At 41.7% G+C, this 24,024-nt stretch overlaps 1 protein-coding gene across 2 annotated transcripts in view; it reads left to right on the top strand.

Annotated features, from left to right (window-relative positions):
- Positions 1-23,484, top strand: part of PPME1 (protein phosphatase methylesterase 1) — a 74,501-nt gene extending 51,017 nt beyond the window's left edge. The window contains exons 7-14 of one of the 2 annotated variants that reach the window (XM_082626713.1): positions 5-95; positions 4,409-4,474; positions 8,632-8,755; positions 14,833-14,962; positions 15,856-15,900; positions 20,174-20,238; positions 20,864-20,931; positions 22,260-23,484. In XM_082626713.1, the coding sequence (XP_082482839.1) occupies positions 5-95; positions 4,409-4,474; positions 8,632-8,755; positions 14,833-14,962; positions 15,856-15,900; positions 20,174-20,238; positions 20,864-20,931; positions 22,260-22,278 (608 nt within the window). In that variant the 3' untranslated portion in view covers positions 22,279-23,484. The remainder of the gene's footprint in view (positions 1-4; positions 96-4,408; positions 4,475-8,631; positions 8,756-14,832; positions 14,963-15,855; positions 15,901-20,173; positions 20,239-20,863; positions 20,932-22,259) is intronic. The other variant, XM_082626714.1, reaches the window with a different exon arrangement.
- Positions 23,485-24,024: the final 540 nt, after the last annotated feature.

The following is a 24,024-nucleotide window of genomic DNA, read 5'->3' as shown; positions in this document are numbered from 1 at the left end:
CTAGGTACAGCCATGGATGCACTTAATAGCATGCAGAATTTCTTACGTGGTCGTCCTAAAACCTTCAAGTCTCTGGAGAATGCCGTTGAATGGAGGTAACCCACAAATCTATATTGTCTATATTTTAAATGTTAGATTGTAGCTTTCCTTTTTCATCAGCTCAAGCACCAAGTTGAAAGGAATATTTTAATTCCCATGCCTTAGCTTTATTGTAGTATCATGTATGGAAACATTTACATAAGGAGCAGATTTTTTAAAAAATATTTTAAATGTTTCAAACTTGGCTCAGTTCTCTAAAACCCATCCTTTTTCCAATACACTATAGTACCTCCTAGAATCTTAACAATTATGGATCATCTGTCTAGCTGTTCCCATCTCTAAGGTGGGAGTTTGGACTAAATGAGATTCTAAGGCCTTTTCCATCTCTGATGCTCCATGGCTCTAGTTTCACTTTCTGTGTTCCAGAGAAGATGAAGAAACAGATGGTTGTGGGTTCCCTTTACAGTTTTTATTTGGATTTTGCATAAATAAAAACCCTTTGGCTAAATGGTTCTCATAAAAATTACTGACAGAATTGGCTATGGCTTCCACTTAAGTAAAGGCTGTTCAGTTATTAAGTATACACTAATTCAATCAATTATTTGAATATTTATTAAATGCATTTATATTTATTGAACACTTTGTGCTAAAGGGTAATGATTCAAAGATGAGTAAAGCACTATCCCTCCCCCCAGGATATCAGTCTTGGGATAAAATATCTTCAGTGTCCTGTCTTCCTACCTATCCCTCAAAATCCATTTCTAGTCCCCTCTCCAGAACCCTTCCTATAACTCCTACAAACCACCCAGGTCCCTCCTTCAGCAAAATTGCTGAAGACCTTTAAGTGTGTATTATATTGTACTGTTTACCCCTTAAGTCTTCTAATCCTCCTGTAAGGGATATGCTTATATTGTTAATTTTCATTTCTGTCTTAATGCCCTTCCTGCATCATAAGGTCAGAAGCTATTCTCTGTTTCTTTTGTACTTTCATATAGCATATAGCATACTGCTGGCTGCTTTAGCAGGCAGAATGTATCTGTTTACTGAGTCAGAGATATCTAGTGGAAATTAAGGACCTGGTAAACATATCCTAGGGATTCCTCCTAGGACAGAGGATCTCATGCCAAATATGGCTTGCCAGAATGATATTTGTGTTTGATATGGTTGCTTTTGCCTCCCCTGTTCACTACTGTGATGCAAGATGTACTCTTGGAAGCACCAAAAATCTCTCCATCTTGAGCAGCCACACTGAGAATGCGGCTGCTGCCAGCTCAACATGAACCTTGGGCACCCTGCCTGCTTCCCCAGTAACAACTAGTGAGAAAATTATTCCAAATAACTTAAAATTTATTCAGTAAACATTTTTTTTTTTTAGTACCTAAGATGTGTCAGTGCCTGATCTAAGAACGGGGGATGAATCAGGCTTAGTTCCTATCATCAAAAAACTGGAAACATACATACAAGTAAATGCATAAACACAATACAATGAAGAAGGTACAGAAGACAGGCACCCAAACCAGCCTGGGGGTCATGATGAACCTTTTGTTAAGGGGAGATAGAGTCTTGATTCTAGTGCCAGATGTAGGGTAGAATAGACATTCCACTTGTTGAATGTTAAAATGTTCTGGGTTCTATGAGAGCCACTGATTTCTAGACACTTTGTGAGCCTAAGAATCAGAAAGACTACAGTGAAGTTTTTGGTAATTTTGTTTTGTGTCTGCTGGATATCTGAATCAAGTTTATGACTCATGGCCATTTTGGTTATTCTAGATAATTTTTTTTTGGAAAAAAAAGGTGTTGAAATACAAGACCAATCTATTTAAATTCAGTAAAGATTTAAAGCAAAGTGAATTTCTGCTTTTGCCCTCTTGGTCATCCAAATGAGAGGCAGTAGGGTGTAGTCATTAAGAGCCTGGGCTTTAAAATTTGAAAAAGAATAGATACAGGTGTATATATAACTGAATCACTTTGCTGTACACCTGAAACTAACACAACATTGTTAATCAACTATACCCCAATTTAAAAAGTAAAAAAAAAAAAAGATCCTGGGCTTTGAGGTCTGATATGGATTTGCATCTTGGTTCCACCACCTGGCTATTCTGAGGAAAACAGAATAGGGGAAGGAGTGGGGAGTAGGGGTGATAACAAAAGTGAGAAATTGGTTAGGAAATAATTATAGTTGTAGGAAAGAGTAATGATGGTAATCATAGACTGTGATGGCAACAGAGGAAGTTATGTGGTCATATTTGGAATGTAGTTTGAAGATAGAGCTGACAGAACTACCTTATGGATAGTGTGTTGGGAGAGGGGGTTGGGGAGATGCCGTATTCAAGGATGACTCCTAGGTTTTTAGCCTAAACAATTGGTGAATGGTAGAGACAAAGAGCAGCAGATTTGAGAGCAGGCAAGGGGCAGGGTATCAGGATTTTTGTTTGGATAAGCTGAAATGCTTATTATACATCTAAGTGAAAATGTTAAGTAGGCACTTGTATACACTAGTTAGAAGAGGTTGAGCTAGAGATAAATTGGAGAATCATCATCACATAGATAGCATTTAAAGCCAAAATATTGAATGTAGTCAGCTAGTTGATAGAAAAAGATCCAAGAACTGAGCCTTGTGTTACTCTACAATATTGAGAGCTTGGGAAGGAAAGGAAGATCCAACAAAAGAAACTGAAAAGACACAGTTGGTGAGATAGAAGGAAAGCAAGATAGCAGCATAGCAAGTGTTTATAGAAAGAAGGAGAGGGGATCTAGGTCAAATGCTGCTGAGAGATCAAGTAAGGTAAAGAGTAAGAAATGACCATTAGGATTGGCATGTTGGAGGTGACCTTGACAAAGGAAATCTCAGAAAGTAGGAGATAAAAACCTGATATAAGTTGGGGATATTGGTTGAGGAAAGGATGGGAGGTGACAAAGTGGAGAAAGCATGTAAGATAACTTTTTTGAGAAGTTTTGTTGTATAGGAGAGCAGAGAAATGGGGTAGTATCTAGAAGTGAATATGGGGTTGAAAATGTTTTTAAAGTCTAGAGAAGGTTTTTATTTTTATTTATTTTTTGATGTGGATCATTTTTTTAAAATATTCATTCATTCATTTAGCTAGCTAGCTACCTGTGCTGGGATCTTTAGCTGCGGCATACAAACTCTCAGTTGTGGCATGTGGGACCTAGTTCCCTAACCAGGGATGGAACCCGGGCCCCCTGCATTGGGAGCGCAGAGTGTTAGCCACTGGACCAACAGGGAAGTCCCCTAGAGGATGTTTTTAAAGGATGTTTTATAGTATTCACTAGAGAAAAAAATAATGACATAAGAAAGAGACAGGATAAGTAAAGGAAACGAGGTCTTCATAAACAAGAGAGGATGGGAAACCAGTGCCCAGCATTGGCCTTGAATAGGAACAGAGATATTTCACCTATTAAACAGTCTTCAAAGGCAGAGTATATGATTATAAATACTAGTGGATTTGTAGATTGAATTTGTGGTAGAAAAATGACGTAGTAGTTCTCATTGCCTCTGTTTATCATTAAAATAAGAAACAAAGTCATTATCTAAGGGGGGGGTACACTAAAATTTTATGTGATTTTTGTTTGTTTGTTTTAAGCTAAAAAATGAGATTTGAAGAAATGTGTTCTTGTGGGCCTGCTTCAGGTGGTGTTTTCAGTTCCCCCTGGGACATGTAGTCTTTTTGCTTGGGCCTTAGCCAACTCTGAGAAGACTAATCTATATTTATAGAGTCAAAGCTCCTAAGTTCCATCCTGGCATGCCAGACCCTCTAGGAGCTGGCCCCTGCATGCCTATCCTTATTCTGTCACACTCCTCCTTTACCCTCCTCTGCTCCTCCTTGCACTCTGCCTTCTAAAATCGTCATCCTGCTGACCTTTTCACATCACAGTGTCTTCATTCACAACGTGCCTTCTGCCTGTTTTGCTCTGACCACCGGCTTTTATCTTCCGCTTAACGTATCTTCAGTCCTCAGTTTAGGCAAGACATTTGGGAAGCTTTCTCTAACCTCATTTAGAATAAAGTGGTTCCTTTGAACCTTGCCTTATTATATTAAAATTATTTGTTGTATTTCTTTCCCCCACTGAATTATGTGCTTCTTGAGCGCAGGCCTGGCACATAGTATCCTACTGGTAAATATTTGCAGAACTGAAGTGATTTTAATGCCTTTACTTAATTTTTACTGCTTGGCTTATAGCCATAATAACCAAGTAGGAAGTAGTGGTAGTCTCCATGGTAAGCTACATTAGTAACCACACCTTTTTAGTAGATCGCACAGAATCTGAAGAATTATTGATTTGACCCTGGTGACATGATAAGATAGATGCTGAATAACCTCCTCTCTCCTGTCTCACTTTTCTCTTCTAGTGTGAAGAGTGGCCAGATTCGAAATCTGGAGTCTGCCCGTGTCTCAATGGTTGGCCAAGTCAAAGAGTAGGTCTTATTTTGCCCCCTTGGGCTGGTTAGAGGCTGAAACATGGTGAGGGAATTACAGATTGCTTTTATTGTCATATACCTATTCTACCATCTTTGGTGAATGCCTTCATTATTTTAGATAATTTTTATAAGTGAGCTCACTAGGGCCAGCTATATAGATATTCTTTTTTTCTTTCTTCTTTTTTGAAGAAATCCCAAAGCCAAATAATGTCTTCTATATAATACTGGATTACCTTATTAGCACAACTGTAGGTGTTAAAAGGTGAAGAATACCAGAGAAAGGACGTTAAATTAAGTGTTCACTCTAGTGCTGGCAGCTATGGTTTCATTCTTTTGTTTTTTAACATCTTTATTGGAGTATAATTGCTTTACAATGGTGTGTTAGTTTCTGCTTTATAACAAAGTGAATCAGCTATATGTATACATATATCCCCATATCTCCTTCCTCTTGCGTCTCTCTCCCACCCTTCCTATCCCACCCCTCTAGGTGGTCACAAAGCACCAAGCTGATCTCCCTGTGCTATGCGGCTGCTTCCCACCAGCTGTCTATTTTACATTTGGTAGTGTATATATGTTCATGTCACTCTCTCACTTTGTCCCAGCTTACCCAGCTTACCTTTTGCACTCCCCGTGTCCATTCTCTATGTCTGCATCTTTATTCCTGTTCTGCCCCTAGGTTCTTCAGAACCATTTTTTTTTTAAGATTCCATATATATGTGTTAGCATATGGTATTTGTTTTTCTCTTTCTGACTTACTTCACTCTGTAGGACAGACTCTAGGTCCATCCACCTCACTACCAATAGTTCAATTTCATTTCTTTTATGGCTGAGTAATATTCCATTGTATATATGTGCCACATCTTCTTTATCCATTCATCTGTCGATGGACACTTAGGTTGCTTCCATGTCCTGGCTATTGTAAATAGTGCTGCAGTGAACACTGTGTTACATGTCTCTTTTTGAATTATGGTTTTCTCAGGGAATATGCCCAGTAGTGGGATTGCTGGGTCATATGGTAGTTCTATTTTGAGTTTCTTAAGGAACCTCCATACTGTTCTCCATAGTGGCTGTATCAGTTTACATTCCCATCAACAGTGTAAGAGGGTTCCCTTTTCTCCACACCCTCTCCAGCATTTATTGTTTGTAGATTTTTGGATGATGGCCATTCTGACGGGTGTAAGGTGATAGATACCTCATTGTAGTTTTGTTTTGTTTTGTTTTTAATTTATTTATTTTTGACCGCGTTGGGTCTTCGTTGCTGCGCATGGGCTTTCTCTAGTTGGAATGAGTGCGGGCTACTCTTCGTTGCAGTGCGTGGGCCTCTCACTGGGGTGGCTTCTCTTGTTGTGGAGCCCAGGCTCTAGGCACGTGAGCTTCAGTAGTTGTGGCACGTGGGCTCAGTAGTTGTGGCTCACGGGCTCTAGAGCGCAGGCTCAGTAGTTGTGGCGCACGGGCTTAGTTGCTCCGCAGCATATGGCATCTTCCCAGACCAGGGCTTGAACCCGTATTCCCTGCATTGGCAGGCAGATTCTTAACCACTGCGCCACCAGGGAAGCCCTCATTGTAGTTTTGATTTGCATTTCACTAATGATTAGTGATGTTGAGTGTCCTTTCATGTGTTTGTTGGCAATCTGTATATCTTCTTTGGAGAAATGTCTTTTTAGGTCTTCTGCCCATTTTTGGATTGGGTTGCGGTTTTTTTTTTTGTTTTTTTTTTTTTTTGCGGTACACGGGCCTCTCACTGCTGTGGCCTCTCCCATTGTGGAGCACAGGCTCCACACGCGCAGGCTCAGCGGCCATGGCTCACGGGCCCAGCCGCTCCGCGGCATGTGGGATCCCCCCAGACCGGGGCACGAACCCGTGTCCCCTGCATCAGCAGGCAGACTCCCAACCACTGCGCCACCAGGGAAGCCCTGGGTTGGGTTTTTTTGATATTGAGCTGCATGAGCTGCTTGTATATTTTGGAGATTAATCCTTTGTCAGTTGCTTCATTTACAAATATTTTCTCCCATTCTGAGGGTTGTCTTTTCAACTTGTTTATAGTTTCCTTTGCTGTGCAAAAGCTTTTAAGTCTCATTAGGTCCCATTTGTTTATTTTTGTTTTTATTTCCATTTCTCTAGGAGGTGGGTCAAAAAGGACCTTGCTGTGATTTATGTCATAAAGTGTTCTGCCTATGTTTTCCTCTAAGAGTTTGATAGTGTCTGGTCTTACATTTAGGTCTTTAATCCATTTTGAGTTTATTTGTGTATGGTGTTAGGAAGTGTTCTAATTTCATTCTTTTACATGTAGCTGTCCAGTTTTCCCAGCACCACTTATGGAAGAGGCTGTCTTTTCTCCATTGTATATTCTTGCCTCCTTTATCAAAGATGAGGTGACCATATCTGTGTGGGTTTATCGCTGGGCTTTCTGTCCTGTTCCATTGATCTATATTTCTGTTTTTGTGCCAGTATATGGTTTTATTCTGATAAGAGTCTCCTTCTAAGCCAAACCTGATTGTGAGGAAATTATATTATAAAAGCTTTGTCATAGCCTGAGTGAAAGCCAGATTTTAAGGGTGAGCTAAGATTATTTAGCCCAGTTGATCCTAAGTTCACCCTAAGAAAACCCCCACTTAACAAAACACTTGTGAACATACAGGTCACTGAAGGTTTGGTAGAGGAGACAGAGAAGGAGAAGTTATTCTTAAAAATCCACCACTGAAGCTTGACTGACCCTTGAATTTATCCCAGTCTCTTTTTGTCTTGCTTGTTCTCTCTCCTTTCCTCCCTTCTCTCTCCCTTTTCAAGGGCAAAATAACATTATCATGCAGAGCAGACCTTGGCCCTAGCTGCTGCATAGGCTGTTGAGGTTTTACCTTTAACACTTGTCAATGTATTTTTTTCCAAGTTCTCTTTAAAAGGAATTATGGTACCAGCTGTTCCTATAATAATTTTTCTACCTAATTACATAATAGAGATAATAGTTTTAGATGAAAAACAACAATAATTGGTTGCATCAGATGTGCTGATCTCTAAGGTTTATCTGGCTCTGGTTATTGTTTTATTTTATTTATTTTTTATTTATTTACTTATTTATTTTTATTTTTGGCTGCATTGGGTCTTCATTGCTGCACATGGGCTTTCTCTAGTTGCATCGAGCAGGGGCTACTCTTCGTTGCGGTGCGCAGGCTTCTCATTGCAGTGGCTTCTCATTGCAGAGCATGGGCTTCAGTAGCTGCAGCACGCAGGCTCAGCAGTTGTGGCTCACAGGCTCTAGAGCGCAGGCTCAGTAGTTGGGGTACACGGGCCTAGTTGCTCCGTGGCATGTGTGATCTTCCCAGACCAGGGCTCAAGCCCATGTCCCCTGCATTGGCAGGCAGACTGTCAACCACTGCACCACTAGTGGCCCTGGTTATTGTAATTGCCAGTTTCTGTCAGTTCATTAAAAGTGGGGGCCTTTGGGCTTCCCTGGTGGCGCAGTGGTTGAGAGTCCGCCTGCCAGTGCAGGGGACACGGGTTCGTGCCCTGGTCCGGGAAGATCCCACATGCCGCGGAGCGGCTAGGCCCGTGAGCCATGGCCGCTGAGCCTGTGCGTCCAGAGCCTGTGCTCCGCAACGGGAGAGGCCACAACAGTGAGAGGCCCGCGTACTGGGAAAAAAAAAAAAAAAAAAAAAGTGGGGGCCTTTTACCAATCTGTTTGAGCCTTGTTCTACTACAGGCAGGGTACAGTAGAAGAGCACTATGCTTTAGAGTTAATTGGGCCTGGATCTGTCTCCCAGCCTCATCCACTCATGAGCTAAGTGATCCTGGACAATTTTTTTAACTCTTCAGAGCTACTTTATGGGATTGCTATGAGGATTATATAAGATAATGCCAATAAAACTCTTGTCACCATGCCTCAGGAAACGGTTACTCCCTTCCGTGGGTCAGTATTGATTCAGGAACTGGAAACCAGCCCTTGGAGTATAGTCAAACATTGGTGATGACTTCCACAGTCCTGGTCAACTTTTGTACATTTTAAAATGCACATTTTTCACACCCTCCTTCTCCCAGGAGCACTGTTAAGTTTTAACTAATATTTGATTTAAAAAGGCCATAAATATCAGCATCTCTAAGGTAATTTGTGTGTAGAAGAGAGGTGTGTGATAACACTTTTTTTTTAAAAAAAAACATAGGTGTGAAGGAATTACAAGTCCAGAAGGCTCAAAATCTATAGTAGAAGGAATCATAGAGGAAGAAGAAGAAGACGAAGAAGGAAGTGAGTCAGTAAACAAAAGGAAAAAGGAAGATGACATGGAGGTGGGTGAAAGCCTGTATTCTTGGAAGGATGGGTTAGGGAATGGTTCAAAAGTGTGTAAGGTGTGAAAGGGAGGTAACATTGTTCTTTTTGTCCATCGTTAGGAGAAGAAGATACCATCGTAATAGATACTTAGATTAACTGTAAGATATAAAGCACTGCTGATGGCTCTGACAAATTGGAACATAAAACTTACAGTACTACCCTACCCTCAAGCAGACTGCTTTCTCATCAGGCCCTTTCTCACCTCTGTACTTCCGTTCCTGTGATTTATCTCATGAGAAAATCCCATTTCGTACCAGTCTACCCTAAACTTATCCAGATCCTGCCCATCTTTCAAAGTGTATCTCCTTGGGGAAGCTTTCTGACCCCGTTTATATTAGTCCCTCTGCAGTACAGCACTGAGAGTCTGTAGGACACACCTTAGCACTTTCTTTTCTGAAGTTGTGACCAAGTCATAGAACTGATTTTCATAAGCCACATTCAAAATATTATGGTTTTCTTTTAGTCATCCCTAGAATGCAGATTCAGTGTCCTCTAATAACATAAGAATTGTCTCCCAACAAAAATAACCTATGTATATTGAGGGCAGGAACTGATGTTCTGTGTGAATTTCCTTCAGCGTATAGCTCAGGGTTGTGTGCATAGTGAGTGTTTTGTGAGAACTTGCTGAGCAACTGATTTGAGGACAACAGTGGGAAGGGGGGTGCTTTTTCTGGGAAATGATGAGTGAGTGTGAGCCACAGACTTTCTGGGATGGATTATGAACATCTTACTAATGACGGAATTAGTAAGATGTTACTAATCTTACTTACGTATACTTGGTGTATACCACATATTCCTTTGCATTTGGAGGTGCTAGTGTTAGCAAGGAGGAGAGTGCATTTTTTTAAACAGTATTTTTAATTTAATGAGGATCTTCTTGTCATCCTTAAGATCAATGAATAATCCTTTGTACCTCTTTGGAGTTTACAAAATTATAAATAATACATGATCAATTTGCCCTCCAACACTCTGTGAGGCGAGGGGAGACCTTTTCTCACATGTTAACACTATAGAAACTGAGACTCAGAGATGAAGAGATTTGTTCAGGGTAATCAAGTAGTGTTTAGTAGATTTGAGACTGATACAAACGATCAGTTACGTTTTACCTTTTATGTGCTAGGATCTATACTGAATGCTTCACATTAATATCTCTAGTTCTCATTTTGCCTCTGCATTGTAGATATTAGCACTGTTTTACAACTCAGATGCAGATACTTGCTTATGGTCACATATAAATGTTAGTGCTAAAACACATCTAGATCCTCTGATTTTTAATTCCAACTCATTTTTTCCTTATAATTTTTTATAGGGCCTATTGTATGGGGTTTTATGAACTCCAGCAGTTTTGTTAGGAGGACAAACTGAGGCATATCAGTCAATGAGGAGCATAGCTAAACATTCTCCACCTGAGGAAGGACACAGAGCAACTCCAGTAGTCACAACTTCTTGCAACTAGTAGATAAGTCCTGGAGATCTGATGCACAGCACAGTAATTATAGGCAACAGTACTGTATTATAAATTTCAAAGTTGCTAAGACACTAGATCTTAATTGTTCCCACCACAAAAAAATGATAATTATGTGACATGTTAGAGGTGTTAGGTAACACTGTGGTGGTAATCATATTGCAATATATAAATGTATCAGATCAACATGTTGTACACTGTAAACTTAAACAATGTTGTATGTCTGTTATATCTCAATAAAGGAAAAATAAATAAATAAAAATGGAGAAAATGTTAATAATGCCAATTAAACTTAACAACAACACAAAAAACCGGGCAAAGCTTCATAGGGGCATCTCTGTTTAGCACAATATAAAAAATTGTGTTTCAAATGACCCTGAGGCATACATAAGAGGTCAGTTGCATCCACTCTGCTCTGTAAAAGAAAACAAGCTATACATTTTTATTGGGGATGGGGAGAATCTAATACAAAATGGTTAAAATACAGAAAAGAAAGGGAAAACATTTAAGCTTTGATCCTTAAAGGAATAAACTTCACTTGTCCAGGAGATATTCCTTTATGCATAAATCTCTCTCTTTTTCAGACTGCTTTATTGAAAGGTAACTCATCCAAAGTTTACCATTCAGTGCTTTTTAGTACAGTCAAAGTTGTGCAACCATCACAACAATCTAATCTTAGAACATTTTCATCACTTTTAAAAGAAATATCTTACTCATTTGCAGTCACTTCCCATTTCTCTCCATCCTTTCCAGATCTAGGCGATCACTAATCTACTTTCTGTCTCCACAGATTTGCCTAATCTGAGCATTTAATATAAGTGGAATTATGCAATATGTGATCCTCCATGACTGGCTTCTTTCATCTTCGCATAATGTTTTCCAGGTTCATTCTTGTTGTAGCATGTATCAGTACTTCATTCCTGTTTATGGCTGAATAATATTCCATTGTATAGATAGACCTTTTTTTTCAGATTTGAGGTATAATTGCCAATTAAAATTGTAAGATATTTAAAGTGTACAATGTGAGGAACAGAGGCATTGTGAAAGGATACTCCTCAATGAGTTAACACATCCATCACCTCACAGATTTACCTTTTTTGTGTGTGTCTTTTTTTTTTTTTTTTTTTTTTTTTTTTTTTTTTTTTTTTTTTTGCGGTATGTGGGCCTCTCACTGTTGTGGCCTCTCCCGCTGCGGAGCACAGTCTCCGGACACGCAGGCTCAACGGCCATGGCTCACGGGCCAAGCCGCTCCGCGGCATGTGGGATCCTCCCAGACCGGGGCATGAACCCGTGTCCCCTGCATCGGCAGGCGGACTCTCAACCACTGCGCCACCAGGGAAGCCCAGTGTGTGTGTCTTTGAGGACATTTAAATTTACTCTCTTAGCAGATTTCAGTTATATAATACATTATTGTCAACTATAGTCGCTATAATTGTGTTTTATATTAATTAGATCCTCAGACCTTTTTCATCTTATAACTGAAAGTTTATACTCTTTTACCAACTTCTATCTATTCTTCTACCTTCTAGCCCCTGTCCTGGTAACCACTTTGATAGACCACACTTTTAATCCATTCATCAGTTAATGGACATGTGGGTTATTTCCACTTTTTGTCTATTACGAATAATGCTGATATAAACATTCGAGTACAAATTTTTGCGTGGGCATAGGTTTTTATTCTCTTGGGTATATACCTGTGAGTGGAATTGCCAGATGGTAACTCAGTTGAGGAACAGCCATTCTGTTTTCCAGAGTGCCTGCATCATTTCATATTCACAGCAGCAGTGTATGAGGGATCCAGTTTTTCTGTATCCTTGCCAGCACTTGTTACTGTCCTTCTTTTTGATTATAGCCATCCTAGTATGAAGTGGCATCTCATATTTGTGGTTTTGATTTACATTTTTCTAATGACTATTGATGTTGAGCATCTTTCCATGTGCTTACTGGCCATTTATCTATCTTCTCTGGAGAAATACCTCTTCATATCTTTTGCCCATTTTTAAATAGGGTTATTTGTCTTTTTATTATTGAGTTGTATTTGTGGATGAAATCTAGTATGCATTTGGGAGCGGCTTGTGAGATTATGCTGTCTCTGTGGAGCTGATCTCTTATAAATGACTCATAAATGGGAAGCACTGCATGCAGTAGGACAGGCTGAGGTTCCAAGTTGAAATGACAATTAGTGTTCATTTCAAAGTGTCCTGTGCCTGGAAAATATTAATAGAAGAGAATAGAATGAGTTGTTTAGTGAGATCTAGAATATCTTAGTTTCCTGACTCCCCATCCAGTGATCTTTTTCTTTTTTTTTTTAATTGTGGTAAAAAACACACACAACATAAAATTTACCATCTTAACCATTTTAAAGTGTATAGTTCAGTAATATTAAATATATTCACACTGTTGTGCAACCAGTGTCCAGAATTTTCTTATCTTGCAAAACTGAAACTCTGTACCCATTAAACAACAACTCCCCTTTCCCACTTCCCCCAACCCCTAATAATCACCATTCTACTTTCTGTTTCTGTGAATTTCACTATACTTTAGATACCTCATATAAGTGGACTCATATAGCATTTGTGATCATTAATGATCAATGTAAATCAAATCAAATGTAAATCAAAACCATAAATATCACTTTGTACGCATTAGGGTGGCTACTGCCAAAAAAACCCTAAAATAAGAAGTATTGGCAAGGGCGTGGAGAAATTGGAACCCTTGTGCACTATTGGTGGGATTACAAAATGGTACACTCACTATTAAACATGGTATGGCAGTTACTCAAAAAATTAAAAATAGAACTACCTTATGATCCAGCAATCTCACTTTTGGGTATATAGCCAAAAGAAATGAAAGCAGGGTCTTGAATAGATATTTGCACACCTATGTTCATAGCAGCTGATCTCTTAATAATAAGTGCTGTTGGAACATCTTTTCATGTACTTATCGGCTGTTTGTACATCTTCTTTGGAGAAATGACTGTTCAAGTCCTGTGCCCATTTTTAAATGAGGTTATTTGATTTTTTTGTTGTTGAGTTACAGGAATTCTTTATGTCCTTTGGATATTAACTCCTTATGAGTTACATGACTTGCAGATATTTTCTCCCATTCAGTGGTATGCCTTTTCACTCTATTGATTGAGTTCTTTGATGCACAAACGTTTTTAAGTTTGATATAGTCCATTTATCTATTTTTACTTTTGCTGTCTCTGCTTTTGGTTCCATAACCAAGAAATCAATGCTAAGTCCAATGTCGTGAAAAGTTTCATGACGCTTTCTTCTAGAACTTTTATAGTTGTAGGTTTTTATATTTAGGTTTTAATCCATTTGAGTTAATTTTTGTATGTTGTCCAACTTCATTCTTTTGCTTGTGGATATCCAGTTTCCCCAGCACCATTTGTTGAAAAGACTGTCCTTTCCCCATTGGGTGGTCTCAGCATCCTTATCAAAGATCATTTGACTATATATGTGAGAGCTTATTTCTGGGCTCTCGAAGTTTTTATTCCATTGCTCTATTTGTCTGTCTTTATTTCAGTATTATGCTGTTTTGATTACTGTAACTTTGTAATATATTTTGAAATCAGAGAGCATGAGTCCTCCAATTTTGTTCTTCTTTATTAAAATTGTTTTGGCTATTTGGGGTCCCTTGAGATTCTATATGAATTTTAGGATGAATTTTTCTATTTTTGCAAAAAATGCCATTGGGATTTTGATATTGTGTTAAATCTGCAGATCATTTGGGTAGTATGAACATCTTAACCATGTGGTGATCTTTAATACAATATATGCTGTCTCATGCTCACTTCTAGATTTTCATATTTTGGTTGATATGTGGTCATCTAATTATTTATTTCAGTTATAATATTTCAAAATTTTGATGCAGAAAAGTATAGAAAACCTTTTATTTGTTCAGCTTGTATTTGATGAGTGCATATTCTGTGCCATCTACTTTATATCGAGATTTAACAGATATTGACATTTTGTCACATTTGTGTCAGATTTCCTTTTTTAAATTACTGTTGCAGGAACATTATATCATTGTCATAAATAAAAATATAAGAAAACATGTTCTATGAACAAATCAACATATTTTCAGTTTTCCGTTCCAGTTCTTTCCCAAAGTATACCATATTTTTCCAGTAGTAATCCTAACTTAGATGACATGTTGTACTCTGCTTCTTTCACTTAATATTATATTGTAAGCATTTTTCATACTACATTGTGTTTTTTTAGTTATTCTTGTGATGATGTGTTCTTTTTGCCAAATGAGTATAAGAAGCTCAATCTTGGCCTTACCATTTACTAGGTTTGTGATCCTAAGAAAGTTTCCTAGGTTCACTGAAACTAATAGAAGTTAAAAGTAAACTTCTGATTATCTAAACATGGAAATTACAACAATAACCTATGTCACAAGGCTGTTATAAGGATTAAATGTATATTAAAATGTCAGGGACATGGTAAGCTCTTAATATGTGCTAGTTTCCTTCCCTTTCCTTCTCCCAGGGACCTAGTTTTTATCCTGTTCCTCCAGGGGTTGCCCTCAGAGACTCAAAACTTGCTCTTATTCCTCCAGACCAAGAAAGACCATCCTTACACTTGGAGAATTGAACTGGCAAAAACAGAAAAATACTGGGATGGCTGGTTCCGAGGCTTATCCAATCTCTTTCTTAGTTGTCCTATTCCTAAATTGCTGCTCCTGGCTGGTAAGTGTGTATGTGTTTTTATTAGTCAGCTTGGGCTGCCATAACAAAATACAATAGACTGGGTGGCTTAAACAACAGATTAATTTTCCCACAGTTCTAGAGGCTGGAAGTCTGAGATAAGGGTTCCAGACTGGTCGAGTTCTGCTAAGAGCTTTCTTACTGACCTGCAAACAACCACCTTTTCACTGTGTCCTTACATGGCAGAGAGAGCGAGAACAAGCTAGCTCTCTGCTGTTTATTCTTATAAGGACACTAATCCTGTCCTATGAGGGTCCTACCCTTATGACCACATTCAACCTTAATTACTTCCTCATTTAACCTTAATTACTTCCATATGTCCAAATATGGTCACATTGTGAATTAGGCCTTCATCATATAAATTTTGGGGGAACACAGTTGAGTCCCTAGCAGTGTATGTATATTGTCATCTCAGCATGTCTTTGTTAAAACTATTTACCAAATGGGTAGCGACTTCTAAAGTGAAGTACCATCCTCACTCATTTGTGCCCTTTCTCCTCCCTTTGCCGAATCCCTAAACCTAACTAAGCATAAGCATCCACCTGGTATGGCCGAATTCTGGCCTGGCCTCTACCTGGTCAAGCCCAAGTCCTTCTCCTTGAGTGGTATAAGGATATTCTGAGTATAATGGAAATTTGAAAAGTAAAACCCTATTTTCAGAAACCAGCTTAAACAAGCAAAGTGGTTACGGGGAACCTCAGCCTAGAAAGCTTCATGTGGTGAGAATATACCCTCAGGTTGGCATTAACATGAATTGAGAATGTCATCATGTTTACAACTCTATAGCAATTTTTACTTCATTATTGAACAGCAAAGCCTATTTCACACAGCTTTTTTCTAGCAAGCTACTTATGGATTCTCTTATTTTGTTCTAGGTGTTGATAGATTGGATAAAGATCTGACTATTGGCCAAATGCAGGGTAAGCCATGAAGAAATTATGTTCCTAGATCCCCTGAGGGCAGAGAAATGGGCAGAGTCATGTGGAAATTTTCCATCTAAAAATGGGAATTATACTACCACATATGCCTCAGAGTTGTAAGGATTAAAGTGAGGCAATGTCTTTGAAAGGGGCATTATAAACTATAAAGTACTCTGTGTAAATATACAATATTGTGAAAGGAGATATTCTGAATACTGATCAGTATTTTTATTATTGTTAGAATTCTTAGGAAAGGGAAAGGTCCAAGATAACCCAGATACAAAAAGGTTGAACTCTATTTAGAAGACAGCATAACAAGGTGGTAAAAGCAAGGACTCTAAGAACTGCGTCTGAGTATTGCTTCCTTCCTACTAATTTTTTTGACCTTGGGCAAGTTACTTGACCTGCCTTAGCTTTAGTTTTCTCAATCTGTAAAATGAGAAAATTGATGGCAACCTCACAAGGATTGTGAGGTATAATGAGTAGGAAAGTGACATGTTGTGCTTAGGTCCAGGTGTGTTGGCTAGATGACTGTGGAGGTAGTGGAACCAATTTCATGGAAGTTTTTGGCTTTAATACAGATGAAAGGCCTGGTGAAGGTGAAGTCAATAGGCACTGGCAACTTTGGGTTATAGGAAGAAGAGGTGCCAACTCCAAGGCCCAGGTTTAGAGCTTAAGCAGATTCTGTTCTTGACCTTCCTTCTTTTCTACTTACTCTCCCTGGGCAATCTCATGGCTCCCATTTATACCCTGATAACTCCGAAAGCTAAACATCTGACTCATACCTCTCCATGTATCAAACCTGCTGGACATCTCTACTTGGATGTCTCATGGGCCCCTCAAACTGTTCCTTGAGCTGTCCTCAAGCTCTCCACAGAGAAGGGGGCTATTTTCCTTGATAATAGTTGTTCAAAGGCCTCTGAATGATTTATCAAACTCTGACCTTAGACCCTCATACCATACCCTTCCCTTCCCCCAACTAATAGTGTCCTGAGGCCTTGAGCAGGACCATGGGCTGGGACTATGTGATTTTTTTGGCACTGATGTTGGTAATTCTATTTTATTTTATTTTATTTTATATATATATATATATATATTTTTTTTTTTTTTTTCTGGTACGCGGGCCTCTCACTGTTGTGGCTTCTCCCGTTGTGGAGCACAGGCTCTGGATGCACAGGCTCAGTGGCCATGGCTCACGGGCCCAGCCGCTCCACGGCATGTGGGATCTTCCCAGACTGGGGCTCGAACCCGTGTCCCCTGCATCGGCAGGCGGACTCTCAACCACTGCGCCACCAGGGAAGCCCCTGTTTTATTTTTGAATTTATTTTCGGCTGCATCAGGTCTTTGTTGCTGCACGTGGGCTTTCTCTAGTTGCAGCGAGTGGGGGCTACTCTTCGTTGTGGTGCATGGACTTCTCATTTCGTTGGCTTCTCTTGTTGCGGAACACGGGCTCTAGGCATGCGGGCTTCAGTAGTTGTGGCACGTGGGCTCAGTAGTTGTGGCTCGTGGGCTCTAGAGTGCAGGCTCAGTAGTTGTGGCGCACAGGCTTAGTTACTCCGCGGCACATGGGATCTTCCTGGACCAGGGCTCAAACCCCAGTCCCCTGCATTGGCAGGCGGATTCTTAACCACTGTGCCACCAGGGAAGTCCTGATGTTGGTTATTCTGAGCTTAGCCATTTTCCCTTAAATTCAATTAAGCAAACCTTTTCTAAGCACTCTTTCTGTGTAAGACCGGTGCTTGATGCTGGGCGCACAGAAGAATCAGACATAGCTCTTGATACTATCTGAAAGCAGTTAATCTCGACTAGAATAGCAGTTGGAATCAGTGTTGATCACCAGCCTTGGAAGCAGACAGTCCTGGGTTTGTATCACTCTTACTGGTTTTGTGGCCTGAGTGGATTGCTAATAACTTCCTTAATTCTGAGTTTCTTCATCTATCAAATGGAGATAATGAAATATCTCAATTCAATTGTGTGAGGTTTAAATGAGAAAATGTGGGTGAAGTAAAATAAATGATGGCTTCATTGTGTCCAGGAGGCACTCCTGATACCTCATTAAATCCCTCCTGTTTCCCTAGTAAGGTTTATGCCAAGACCACCTTCTCTTTCAAAGCATCCCAGGAGTATGTATAGAGAGTGATGACATCCATAAAACAAAAGGAAATGGCTAAATCACCACAGATTCCAAACCACAGCCTTCCCAGCACTGTTTAAACCAGATGAAGTAGTTACTGAATCCTAGAAATCCAGCACTCATTGATGGTGCAACTTAGGTGAATGATTTAGGCTCTCTGAACCTAAAGTTCCTCATCTGTAAGATTGGCGGGGAGGGGCTTTCCTGGTGGCACAGTGGTTAAGAATCCACCTGCCAGTGCAGGGAACATGAGTTCGAGACCTGATCCTGGAAGATCTCACATGCCGTGGAGCAACTAAGCCTGTGTGCTACAACTACTGAGCCTGCGCTCTAGAGCTCGCGAGCCACAACTGCTGAGCCCACATGCCACAACTACTGAAGCCTGCGCGCCTAGAGCCCACGCTCCGCAACAAGAGAAGCCACCGCAGTGAGAAGCCCACACACCGCAATGAAGAGTAGCCTCCACTCGCAGCAACTAGAGAAAGCCCACATGCAGCAATGAAGACCCGACGCAGACAAAAATAAATAAATTTTAAAAAAAAAGATTGGCAGGGATTGGAAATATGCCCACCTCATAGAATAATTGTGAGGATTACCCATGATTACATTATTTTATGTGTACTGGGTACAGCATTGTTAGTATGTGTGAGTTCTCCCTGATTCCTTATACCCACTCTTCCAAAGAGGAGTGAAAAATGCAGCCCCAGTCATCAAAGTTTGAGTTGTAAGTTTTATCAGGTTATTTGCTCAGTCGTTCATTCATCCAAGACTTACTAAGCACTTATTTAATATCTAGCCCTGGGTTGGGCCCTATTAGGGATATAGAGCAAGTAATGATATTAGCCCTGTTCTTATAGAAATGACACACTCCTGGGGAGGCAAGCACCAGTGGCATATAGATATTAGCTTACAGAGCAACAGGGGCACAAGCTGCTCTGTGTTTGGATCCATTAAATGCATTAACAGTAGTACATTAGGAGATACAGGGGAGAGGGGACTAGGCTGGAGCACCCAGAGGCAGCTTACTGCAGGAAGAGGGGCATAAGCAGGACCTTACTGGAGGGAATGGTCTTAGTTCCTCTGCTGACTAATTAAGTGGCCTTGGGCAAATCACTTCACTAATCATGGCCTTGGTTTCATCATCTCAAAAAAGAATTTCAGTATTTGTCCTGCTTAATTTTATAGGGTAAATTTGAGAATCAACTTAAAAAATGGATAGATGAGTATTTTGAAAAAAAATTTTAAAGCACTGTGTAACTGGGGCAAGAATCCCAGATTGTGATAACCAGGAGGACTTCCAGAGCTTACTCCCTTATTTTGAGGCTCTGAGAGTCTGCTCTCTCTACCTATGGGAGCTCTGGGTCCCATATTCTTTAGTCTCCTTAGAGATCTTGCTTTATCAATCATTTCTGTTCATTCTTAATAACTATCACATTAGTTGTGAGCTTACAGTGTTCTACAGGACAGTGTGAGAAAGTGCCTAGGACCGTGTCTGGCACGTAGTTAAGCACTCAAATGGTAACTTATTATTGTAATAATATATTTCAAAGTCCTTAACATGGCCTACAAACCCCTTAATGGTATGGTCCCTGCTTACCTCTCCAGCCTCGTTGTTAATTCTCATGAGCGCTGTGCCAAAGTTTTTCTTTTCAGGAGCAAATACCATTTCATCCTTCTTTCTTTGTGTAAGTTATTTTTTCTGTGTGGGAAGCCTTCCTGGATCCCTATTTGATTGCAAAGCCCCTCTTCCTGTGTTTTTCCAGTTCCATACTGTGTTTTTCCAGTTCCATATGCCCTGTGTTATCATAGGAACAACATGCTGCATTAAAATGTTGGTTTTTATGTTTTGCTCTCCCACTAGGCTATAGCGTATACAGGAACTGTTTCTATGTGTCTGGCCGAAAGTAAATGCATACTAAATAGGTGTAGAAAGAAAAAGTGAAGGGAAAATGATTTGCTCAAGGTTATAATTTCAAGTATTACCATCCTCCTCAAAGGCTAGGTGTAATTGGGTCCAGAGTATTGGCAGGGAGGGGATGGGGGAGTCCTGGCCTCCTGGAATGACCTGTGAGGCTGCAGAGATGGTAAGGAGAGGACCATTTTAGTCCCTGAGGTGGCTTTGGTTTGTATCTTCCCCAGGGAAGTTCCAGATGCAGGTCCTACCCCAGTGTGGCCATGCAGTCCATGAGGATGCTCCAGACAAGGTGAGTCTGGTGCTTGATGAATGTAAAGGGACAACGTGGAATAACTGTGGATCTCACAGAAGATAGAACCAGCCTCTGAGTCAGCCTGTGTCACCTGCAGCAGCTGCTGTGGGGCCTACACAGATGGGACTCCACCAGCTCCCCAGACCTCTTCCTGGCAGCTGCTTCTGGTCTTGGCTTTGTGTGTATGGGCTGAGGAGTTACTGGCACCCTGCTATTTCACCCAGGGCCCTATGGTTAAGATCTTAAGCTCTACTTCTCCGTTGCCCCCGAAAGCCAGATGGTAGAAGGGATAATCGGGTAGAAACTGCTCCCTAAACCACAGTCACAGTTAGGAATTAATATGTGCTCCTCCTGTAGGAAAAAAGTTCTTTGTAACTCTAAGGGGATAAATAAGCCTTCACATCATTCCTCTTGACTTCTCTGGACCCATCCCTGGCAAATGGTGGGGAGGAGTCTCCCAGCCCTGCCAGGACCCAGGTCCTTTTGATTTCAGGCTCCTCAGAACTGTAGGACCCATGAGTCCACCAGAGAGCCTTACCTTCCAACAGAAGCCCACCAGACCTCCAAGGATGAACCCCGTTGCTACCCTTAACATGGCCTGGAATATCTCTCCCTTTTCCAGGTAGCTGAAGCTGTTGCCACTTTCCTGATTCGGCACAGGTTTGCAGAGCCCATCGGTGGATTCCAGTGGTAAGGAAGTACAAAGGTTTAAGGAGCCCAGCAGTGCTCCAACAAAGAGATATTTGCAAGGTTATAGGTATTTCTGCCTTACCCCTGCCTGGTTTAGGTCACCTTGCCTTTCTTCTTCCTCTTCAACACAGAGCCCAGCGTGTGTGTTTCTGCAAAGCCATGGTTGGTTCTTTCCATGTGCTCTGGTTCAGTGAGTTGTTGCCTAGCTGACATCAAATGATGCCTAGTCCCCCACCCTCACTGTGATGCATACTTCTTGAGATGCCCCTTCCTGTGGAGGCTGGGATGGGAATCCGTCCTTTTCCGGGCTCTTAGAGAAGTTCTATATGCCTTCTCCTGCCCTGCTGCCAAGGAAGGTGGGGCAGGCCTTGAGGCTGTGTAGAGATCCAGAGCAGGGTTTCCAACCCCAGCACTAGTAACATTTGGGGTGGGTAATCCTTTGTGGTGTGGGCTGTTCTGTGCACTGTAGCATGTTGAACAACATCCTTGGCCTTTACGTACCAGAAGCCGGTAGCACCCCCGAACACACACAGCTGTGACAGGCAAACATGTTTCTAGATTTTACCAAGTGTCTCAAGAGAGGCAAAGTCATTCCCAGTTGAGAATGGGTCTAGAGGAACAAGGATGCCCCTCATCCTAGGAAGCTCTCTGTGTGATTAGGCAGACATAGTAGGTCTCTTTGTTGAGGAGGAGGAGGAAAAGAGGCATGGTGACCCAAACCACAGGGTCCCGGCCCCACCTCAGGGAGCTCCCAGTCTTTGCTACAGGAGGCCCCCGATCCTCAGAGAGCCCACAGGCCTGATGAAGAGTCACACCTGCCAGTTGGGAAGTCTCTTATCTGATTTTGATCATGGTCTAGGGGAACTTGTTCCCCACCCTCAGGAAGTTTGAAGAAGAAAAAATGTTGAAGAAAAAGAAAGGGTTTCTGCATTAGGGAGTTCTAAATTCCAGGGCCTAGGAGGTGTGGATGACAGAGCAGGGTAGGCATTGGAAATGAGGACAGGAGCCTGGTACAGTGAGCCACACACGTGATTCCCTTATGCCAAACCACCCCTCAAGCAGCTGACCATTGATGGATCCCAGGAATCAAAATAAAGACTTAGTTTGGCTTAATAAGCAGTGTTTGGGGCCCCTGGCCCATTTGGAGCTGTGGTCAAATCGGCAGTACCCTGAGAGCAGACCCTGTGTCTAGCCCTGGACGGGGCTGAGAAGAGGTGGGAGAGATGTACAAAGGCCTTTGTGATCATTAGGGTTTCCTGGATGAGACAGGGTAAGCAAGCGGAAAGCTAGTGACGGTCACATTGTTTTCCACTCTCTACTCTTCACAGTGTGTTTCCTGGCTGTTAGTGACCTGCTCTCCTTCCCTCCCTCAACACTGAGCTCTGTTGTAAATACATCGCACCAGAGGCCACTGTGATGCCGCTGTCTCCTCCTCACCATCCTGCCCGACCATGTGACACCGGCTTCCTATAGACGGGCATCCCCAGATGTACAAACCCTTTCGTGTATTCCTGCCGAAAGCATTGTTTTCCAGGGCCTTTGACCAACATTGGTCTCCCCAGTTTAAGGCTCCCCAGCTCCTGTCCCTTCCCTGTTCAGGGGTAGCCCCTGCCTGTCCTCCCTGCCTTGCCTAGGGTGAAGCCTCCATCAGAACTGCCACCCTGGGCCCCTATTCCTGGCATTAGGCAATGCACCTGCATCCATATGTTTCCCCAGGCTCAGGGACCTCCATTCCTTGAGATTGTTCTTGCCATGGTCCTGCCCTACCTCATGGGATGGACCACGTGTGGGATGGTCCTTATTTTTCCCTTTTAAATAAAATACCAGTCAGGTACCTTTTTATCCCCGTCTTACTATTCTAGGCTTGGAAGACCCAGGGAGGCCAGGATCGCATCCTTAGGTACAGGGGTGGGGGGTGGATAGCATCACAAGAAACCAGCCTGAAAATCAGGCCCGGCCAGTCCAAGCACATGGCCTCCCATCTGGGGAGGGCCCACGGTCCCACTCCCACATGTCTGGGCACCTGCCCTGGGCTGAGGCCAGGCTGCTCCAGGGGTCTCTTGAGCTCTCACCTGCCACAGGGCAACCCAGGTTGAATACAGCCCACGCACAAAGCCACAGGCTAAGGCCCGTGGAGTTGTTTTTAAGAATCAAATTGAACCATTTTCATAATTGGTCCCTGGAGGTGTGCAGAGTGCCCGCTTGCCTTTTCTAGACCCACAGCTTATCTTAGCCATTTGTGGTTTCCATGTTACTCTTCATAGAAACAGTACAGCCCAGCATCCTCAATATTTGCCCTCTTCCAGCTGCCTCATCACAGCACTTCAGCCTTCCCCTGCTGCCCAGGCACGCCGTTCCCAAGGGCAGGGAGGGGCAGTCTCCTGCAGCCCATCTTTTCTGTGACTGTCTTAGGTGATGCGTAGCCCCCTCCACCTTTGGACCCAACAACTTCCTATCCCTGTCCTGCTGCAGGGTCTGAAGTCTGGGACCTACTTTGTTTCTTTGTTATTTATGATCTTGTTTAAAGAAAATAAATCTCCTAACCTTTATCTATCTGGTCTTTATGGAGTTGTCCTTATTTCTGTTGATCTGGGGGCAGGGAACATTTCACTGGATTTAGTCACCATAGAGCACCAGAAAAACCTCTTTCCTGTAGCCTATCAACATCTTATGCTCTGCCTGCTCCCCAGATCCATAATGCCCAGTGGAATGGACAGAACCAGCTTCCACTGCAGCCCAGGAGACCATATTCCAGTCCCATCTCTTCCAGTTATTTGCTGTGTTGACTTTGGCCCAGAACAGGACAGTCTGTACACCGTCCACATGACCTCAGGCACTCAGGGCTTCAAATATGCCAACACCCAAACTTTGTCTACAACCTAGATATCTCCTGAACTCCGGATACTTCTAGAGTTACTAGATACCTACTCTAGGTCCATCTACTTCTCCATATCTCCCAGATGTCCAAAAGCCGCTCATTGACCATTCCTAAAACCGAACTCACCTTCCCCCTAGAACTTGTTCTTCCACCCACGTTTCCTAGCTCAGTAGTGATAGATATCACCATCTCTCCACTTGTCCAAACCAGGCAGC

Source organism: Mesoplodon mirus, assembly GCF_964341445.2.
Source record: "Mesoplodon mirus genome assembly, chromosome: 7".
Classification (NCBI taxonomy): Eukaryota; Metazoa; Chordata; class Mammalia; order Artiodactyla; family Ziphiidae; genus Mesoplodon; species Mesoplodon mirus.
Note: the sequence above shows the minus strand (reverse complement) of the source record. Positions and strands in the feature narration are given on the sequence as shown.